Source organism: Scomber japonicus, chromosome 6, assembly GCF_027409825.1.
Source record: "Scomber japonicus isolate fScoJap1 chromosome 6, fScoJap1.pri, whole genome shotgun sequence".
In the NCBI taxonomy this organism is placed as follows: Eukaryota; Metazoa; Chordata; class Actinopteri; order Scombriformes; family Scombridae; genus Scomber; species Scomber japonicus.
Genome location: NC_070583.1, coordinates 10,411,180 through 10,419,501, shown reverse-complemented (window position 1 = coordinate 10,419,501; position 8,322 = coordinate 10,411,180). Strand labels below are relative to the sequence as shown.

The 8,322-nt window shown below is 40.0% G+C and overlaps 1 protein-coding gene and 1 long non-coding RNA gene across 2 annotated transcripts in view; one reads left to right on the top strand and one right to left on the bottom strand.

The window, feature by feature from the left end:
- Positions 1-5,704: 5,704 nt before the first annotated feature.
- On the top strand, positions 5,705-7,996 carry LOC128360488 (apolipoprotein A-I-like). The gene is made up of 4 exons (XM_053320928.1): positions 5,705-5,769; positions 6,468-6,520; positions 6,706-6,853; positions 6,971-7,996. The coding sequence occupies exons 2-4, from the start codon at positions 6,478-6,480 to the stop codon at positions 7,569-7,571; spliced, it is 792 nt and encodes a 263-aa protein (XP_053176903.1). The 5' UTR covers positions 5,705-5,769; positions 6,468-6,477; the 3' UTR covers positions 7,572-7,996.
- The window catches only part of LOC128360492 (uncharacterized), a 1,038-nt gene continuing 363 nt past the window's right edge, over positions 7,648-8,322 (bottom strand). The window contains exon 2 of the long non-coding RNA XR_008321502.1: positions 7,648-8,322. This exon is cut by the window's right edge and continues 201 nt beyond it. This is a non-coding gene — a long non-coding RNA (uncharacterized LOC128360492).

Genomic DNA, 8,322 nt, shown 5'->3' with positions numbered 1-8,322 from the left:
TAAAAATATGCATATCAACAACATGCATTTAATCTCATAAAAGCCATGATACATTACATATTAGGCACTAAATAGCTATCCAGAATCCTTGACATGCATGGGTTCAGACAAAAATGACTTTTCTTTCTATCCTGTGTTTGTTTAGTCTATGGTGTGGGCGGTTTGGTTCTAGTAATCGGGTGAATAACCTCTACATCTTGGGCAATGGTAGCTTTAGAATTACAAACAGGCCTTGAAACTTAGATGATTAATTCAACACCTACGCATTAAAGTACATAAGACACAGTCCGAATGTGAGTTTTCAATGTGTAAACCGATCTCGGGCCTCCAAACATGTATCATATTCTGTTTCAGTGTGTGAATGAGCTACAATATGGGAGCCATGCAGTTAATCTCTTTTTAAAAATGTAATTAAATTTTATTTGAAATTTTAAAAAGTGATGCTCCCTTGTTGAGCTATTATTTCAAATCAGTGGTGAATCAAGCATTCAATTAATATATGCGAGTCAAACAGCCAAATTATAATTAAAATTGTATTCTTATGTGCAGTGTTTTACTTGTGACAGTCAATAAGTATTTGCAATGAGGTTTACTTCAGAACACTATTTCTAAAAGATGTAACATTGCCAGAGAGTTAACCACTCCATAAAATGCTAGTTTGATCTATTGCAATGCATTTTGAGATGTTCATATCTTTTTCATGTGAAATATTCCTTTGCAGATTTGTAGCCTCCATCATATAAATGTAGTGAATTAAAAAGCCTGTTTTCTTTAAACAGTATAATTAGCAGTATAAAATCTGTCAAAATGAAAATGCTCAGTACCTCAAATATGTATTTAGGTGTAATACTTTAATAATTACAACTCTATTTAAATTCAAATGGGAGTAATTAAATTGCCTCTTTTGACAGTTCAGTCCTTGAGCAGACACTGTATGTATTGTGACACTATACTTCACACTGTGGTTTCACAAATCCTTTCTTACATGATTTGGAACAGGCTTTCAGAAGTTTCAGCACTTCACAAAGAAACATGTTTATGGCAACAGGTCCTTACGTTTTACTACACACTTGAGAAATTACAGTATCTTTGGAACAGGCTTAAGAGCAGCAAATGGCTCATAAGAGACTCATAAACAGAGAAGATAATGTTCCCTATCACTGGTCAGAGTGACAACTTGGTTGGCATAGAGAAGTTGCCCGGGTGTGTCTGTGATTACGTGACCATTCATGAGTATAATGTGAGAGTGTGATTGAGTGTGCATGGATTATTTTATGCTTCAACAAAATTCCCTCTTGACTGTATGTCACCCTTATTTTGCTCCTCAAATCATTTAGGTTATCTGAGTTCAGGGTGGATTTTCGTACTTTGCTGTCAAGCTGTACAACCCACAGGGCGATGCAACCTACAGTGACACTCTTCAACCAGGGCTTTGGTCCAAATATCTGTATTAAAGCAGATGCGACATTGCAAAACCACATCACTACAGTTAAGTAGACTTGGGTATAGCCATGTGAAGTGGTGTGTGTGTTGGAGTGAAAAGAGCGAGAGAGCTCCTCACTGTCGCTTACAGCTGTGATAACCTCCCCTGCTGGTTTGAGAACAGTGCTCCATCATGGAGTCAGCTGGAACAATGACGCGACCTTTGAACCTCAGCCAGGGCCTGATCAAATGGTGGATTTGCTGATTAAATATTTATCAGCTCCAGGCAATTACCCCACATCTGTTTGGCTGTTTGTTGGTCACTGTTAAACTAGTTGTTGGTCATCAGTAAAGATGTTCCTTTTCTTAATAGAGCTTAATAAATCTCATCACGTGGTAGCCTGGATATCAGTTGGCTTTACTGATCTGTTGGAGACACTTTTAGAATCCTTGAAAGAGAACAAAGTAACTCCATTGAGTTATGCTGTTGTCTTAAATGAAGTCAAATAATATTTGCAAACTTGCTGGATCTTTGACCCAGATGTGATGCTGCCAGCTGTGATTTGCTCAAAATAGTTTTCAGTCATGAATTTCCTTGATTAAATAAAAATATCTCTAATATAGGTTCCCAGTGGTAAACCTTTTGACTCTTTTTTCCCCCCATTTTAAATGTTCTTTTCACTCATAATAAGAGCATAGTGTTCAATTACCTTTACAGTCTTACGAAACACACAATCTTAGCAATTGTCTGGGCAGGTAAGAGCACTGAGGTCCTATTGATAACAATTATGGCGGCAGTAATCTAGATAGATGGTTCAGCGTGGATGCCGAATCAACGTGGTGCAATGCAATCAGTCTCAAAGGTTGCTGTTCAAGATAAGAGTCATTCTTCTGACATGGCCCATTTCGGTCCTGGTCAGCACCTCTGAGCTCAGAGAAGCTGATATGTTGAACACTCTTATCTCACGAGCCAGGTCAAAAGCCCTAAAGACTTCTATACAATGACAGTACAATCTGGAGTCATGTTCTGCAAATGTAATCTGCGTTTTACTGTGCTTGGTGTGTATTGGGAATCCATCATTTTTTCAGTTGCTTGTTCAGTCTGTAAAATGTCAGAATATAGTGAATAATCCCTTTCTCAATTTCACAATACATCGTCTTCAAGTTGCTTGCATCGTCCAGACAAGGGTTCAAAATACACTGACATTAAAAAAAGTGATTCTACACAGAGAACAGCAGCTATTTAACAATGTTAGGATTTTTTGATAATTAAGAATCCATTAAACAACTGATTAATTCAGCATTAGTATAGTGTTTTTTAAAGAAATGTCAGATGTAAAGCATAGTTGATAGCTTGCTTGACTTAATCAGACACTCCTTAGCCAGAAATGCAGGCACACCCAGGATCAATTGCTACATATAAAGCTCCCTTTGTTTCATTTTCATGTTGTCTGCTGTATTTTGCTATTTGGTGTCAAGCAAATGGCTGTAGTTGATAACATCCATGGGAGGCCTGCATAGGTGACGGCACTGTCACCCCTCTGTCTGCACCGTGTCATCAAGCTAACAATAAAATCATAAAATTAGAGGATGTAGGGGGTGAGAGACAGGAAAGAAGCCTCTGTGTCAAATGATAAATAACAAAAGGTGATGGAAGTGGAGAAAGACAAGACGGGGATAGATGAATCACTGCAGACATAAATGTCACAAAGGGAAGCAGGAATTTAGCTTTGCTGTTTAAACTCCAAAGAAATTTAAACCCCTGCACATTGCAATGAGATCCAACACGAAAGTCCTACAATAATAATGCTTCAGGTTTGGTTCAGGTAATGTGTATGAAAAATGCATTTTCACAGATTTACCATAACAGGCACATAATAGTTCCCAGTGTAAGCTACTTGATCAACCATGTACGTTTAGTTTAAGATAGTTTAGTACAAATTCAACCTCAACAGTAAATGTACAGTAGCATTCTTCCAGCATACTACATGATACTATGACTGTGAATATTTGGCCCTATATACTGCAACCAAGATCAGTACTATTACTGGATTATATCTAAAAACTGACCTCAAACAAGTTTTACCTCCAAATTCATTCCTACCAATTATTGTAGCACATTCAATGCAGCACGTGTGATTTTCAATTGTTACTGTACATGTTTAGATTTCTTGCCCTAGAGCGTACAGTCTCTTGGCATGTGTTGTAAAAGGCATGCACTAAACATGTCGCAATCACGCAGAGCAAATATTGACAGGGGGGGGGGGGCGGATTCAAGAGTAATATTATTCAGAGAAATGTTTATTGATTATATATATTCTACAGGAACTATATTATGCAAGAAACGCAGATCAGCCCCAGTGGCAGTTGATTGCTGCTCAACGCACATGACAATGATTAACCTTGCACCTAATAACCCTGCACTATTAGACTAGCTTTAGTTTGGATCTGGTCCATCAGACAAGGTAACATTTGGAGTCTATCGTGGTTCCCCAATCGCTACATAGAGATGCTTTTGGTGAATTATGTATGTAGTGCATTAACTCAGAAGGGTAAATTAAAAAAAGTATATGTAATATGTACACATAAAATATTAGGTAAGAAATAAAAAATGAGAAAATCATTTTAATAACAAAAATATCTATAAGAAATAAATCAGTCACCCTGCCATCTGCTATATTGGTCCAGTTTTAACTAGAATGCCAGTTTAAAGCACTTTATTCATGACTGAAATTATACATCATGTCACCTTCTTTATGTTACTGAAGGCATTTAGTGAACCAGAGCAAGTTTTGACATATTCTATATTATTACATTTTACTGATTTCACCACATACTTTTACACTCTATCATTTTTTAAATGAGAGTGAAGTTATATATTACAGCAAATCAAAGAAAAAAGTCTTCTGATAGGCAAACTTTTGTGACAGAAGATATTATAGACATTATCGACATATACATATATATGAATAATTAGAGATAACACTATATTATAATCATCGCTTTTCCTCAAATTACATGAAGCCACAGTGACAAAGTCCATTGGTGATAGGACAACAAACAACAGCATGGCACACCAATCTTTGACCTATTAATCACACACACACACACACACACACACACACACACACACACACACATCCTCATGCACACACAGTCACAAGTAACATTTTGTTATTCTCTAAACTGAGATAAGTCTGTCTTGATACTGAGTTCTTTCTACATTACTGCACTGTTTTACCTGGTATTGTGTGGGGTTTGTGGGAGTGTGTGGGCTTGTGTTATCCAGAGTTTAGTGACTAAGTTGATTGCATCAAACTCAGCTCTAGTCACTGCCCTCTGTTTGCTCTTGTTTGCTTTCCTTGGCAGCGTTTCGGCGGCACTAGGACTGTAAATAATGAGGCTTTGCTATCATATGTTCTCAAAGAAATGTCAAGCAAGAAAAGCATTTGGTGGGGTTTGGATGGGGGTTCAACCTAAAGTGTTTTTTTTGAAGTGTTTGCTGCAAAAATGAAGAAAATAAAACAGGAACCAGTACAGATCCCTGCAAAACATGTGGAGAAATGTACATTTGGGAAGCTTATTCACTTCTTTTTCATTTGCTAATCTGAGTCTTTGCATTACTTTTATTTACTTTGCTTCTATTTTATGTATTTACTTCCCTCCTTCCCCATTCTACCACTCTATTCCTGCCCCTGACTAGTATTATTTAAAAAAAAACAAAAAAATAAATAAATTAAAATGTCTATCTTGTCAACCCCTCACCTGTTCACACTTCTTTCCTAATTTAACCATCTTTGTGACTCTGTCTTTGCACCAAGTTTCCTTTTTGTTTGTGAGTTTCATGTCTTCTGCACGCCAGGGGAGCCTTAGTCAAAAGGCAAATGAGAAATGTAATAAATAATCAATAAAAAGTAGTTGTTCCAGAAAGCATAAGTCACAATGTCATGGTGTCCTCAAAAACTGTGACTGAGTAAAAAGAGTGAATGATCTTTAGGTTCTTACCAAGAAATGTTTGCACTTCTAAAGAATTACAGTAGGAGATACTGATAACATATGTAGTGAATGTCTGTGTCTCTGAGTGTGTGTGTGTGGGTGTGTGTGTGTGTGTGTGTGTGTGTGTGTGTGTACGTGTGTGTGTGCTGAGTGATCTCCCAGCAGGTGACCATTGAACTCTCAACCCAGTCCCCTGCTGAGGGAGATGGCTGGGGGGTGAGGTCCACCTCCACGGAGACACACAGCCCTCACACCTTCCCCCTCCTCTCTGCAAGGACTCATCCCTCACCCGGGCACTATAAAAAGTCTGCTCCTGCTGAAGTTGTTCAGTCTCGTCACCAACTCCACCAGGTAAGACAAGCCATAGCAGCAACTGGGACTTGGGCTGTAGCACGGGTTGTCAGCACCTTGTAACTGTAGCAGGAGAATTTTTTGATCAGCTGGAGCGAGTGAGCTCTCTGCACTCTGTAAGATTTGAGGGAGTTGTAAATAAGTTTCTATGGAAGGAAGATCAGTTTTAGTGTTAGTCTAACATCAGTTGTGACTTTGAGAAATGTATTGTATCTGACTGTAACTTTTGGAGTATGCTGAAAGTTTCAATTTTTGTAAAAAGGATCTCTAAACCGCAGTGCCTCTGGGTTGAGATTATTTCTGAGTCCAGAGGGCTCACTTGCTAATTCTATGCCTGTGACTTATTGAAAAGCCTGGATCAGGATTAAGTCATAGTCCAGAGTTAATCTGATAGAGCTGTCTCTGGATTTGTAGCAATCCCTAATCTACTGAGATTACAGGTTCTTTTAAAAGGAAGGCATGTGTTTAGTGGTGAATATATTCGGGCCGATTCAGGGATGAGTGTGTAGCTTTAAAGGTGTTTTAACTCTTAAGCTTGGTTATATGGCTCCTTCAGGGGATTCAAGATAGAATGGGTTTTTGATCATTACTTTGTGTAAAAATGTATTTGTAAAGATGTTTTATTGAAACTCATTTAAGTGTAATAATGTGAGTATAACAGAATAATCAGCAACTGTTCCTTCTTTTTTTCTGTGTAGACCCACCATCATGAAATTCGTGGCCCTTGCTCTCGCCCTTCTGCTGGCCGTCTGTGAGTACTACACCCAATTTTCTTACTGGAGGGAAAATACTTTATCTGAATACGGCATTGCAGTCAATGGATCAGTTTTGAAAAGTTCTATATTGCTTACTGATGTGGTTTTCCCTTCCTTCCCATGTCTACTTTTCATCTTTTTCTGCTCATCTCTTCTTTCCACCTTTCCTTTCCTTTTGCAGCCTGCCAGGGTGCTTCCCTGCTGCAGGCTGATGCTCCATCCCAGCTTGCCCATGTCCGGGCTGCTATGGATGTCTACCTGACCCAGGTCAAGGAGAGCGCCAAGAGAGCTTTGGATCAGCTCGATGATGCCGAGTACAAGGAGCTCAAGTAAGGCTATGTCATTTCATTCACCTTTCTGACTTTTTGCACTTCTCAAGTCACCATCTATGATGTGTTTTAACATTTAGCTAAAATTGTGTTGCTGTCATCTATTCTGTCTCACAGGGATCAGGTTTCTCAGCGCCTGGAGGACATGCACACTCAGATCAAGGCTCTGCAGACCTCTGTCTCCCCTGTCACCGACAGCGTCGTCAAAACCATTGCTGATGCCACCGCTGGTCTCCGTGCTTCTCTTGAGGCTGATTTCGACACCCTGAAGGCCGAGCTTGAGCCCAAGCGTGCTGCTCTGAGGGAAGTCATTGAGAGGCACCTGCAGGACTACCAGACCCAGCTGGAGCCCGTCATGAGCGAGTACTACGCCAAGCACACCGCTGAGATGGAGGCCCTGAGGGCCAGGATGGAGCCCATTGTGGAGGAGCTGCGTGCCAAGGTGGCTACCAACCTCGAGGAGACCAAGGCTGCTGCTCTCCCCATTGTGGAGGCTGTGCGCACCAAGATCAGTGAGCGTCTGGAGGAGCTGAAGGGCCTGGCTAAGCCCTACGTGGATGAATACAAAGATCAGATGAAGCAGGTCTACGACCAGGCAAGGGGCGTCAAAGCCGAAGACCTCACTGCCCTGAGGGAGAAGATTGCACCTCTGGCCGAGGAAGTTAAGGCCAAGGTTCAGCAGATGGCTGAGATCGTCATGGCTTCCTTCCAGAGCTAAATCATCTCTACCCTGTTCCCATAATTAACCTCACCTACCTGTCTGCCGTAGACCCATTCCATCTTTTGCTCCATTCCCTCTTTCCTCACATACACATCCAAACCACCTCGCAAAACAAAGCCAATGCCTTACTGATGCATTTCTTTGCAACAAAAAGGCGGGACTCTTGCTCTATCATTCCCACGCAAACACTTTCCTTTATGCGCACATGCTCAAGCACATGCAAGCAAAGACATACACAGACACATACATACTCAGCACACACATGCTTCACTCTTTATGTGCCACAACCATCTGCTTACATTTTGTGTAGTAATTGTACGTGAATGATCACAAGTGCCTGTACCTCTGTGTAATGATGCTTGTCTGATGAAAACTGTGCTTTGACGAAATACAGCTCAATAAACATCTGACTGTTTATACTACCTTGCTTTCTGAGTGTAAATTTAAACATTTTATATGACAGTTAGATATGAGAATCATTTTCTTTTTTCCTAAACAATCACCCATGCAGAAATGCAATTCATCTACATTGGCCTCTCCTGGACACCAACATTAGAACATAGCTCATTTTATTTAAACTCCATATTAAACCTGATAATGCAATTTAAGATCAAAAATCACCCTCACAGGAACATAACGGTAAACTGGCAGCTCTGTTGGAGTGTTTTTGACCTCAGTGAGCCTCTATGGTCATGTCATGAGGATAGCATTGATCATCATTGATTACAAGGCCCATTGGAAAAGAGCA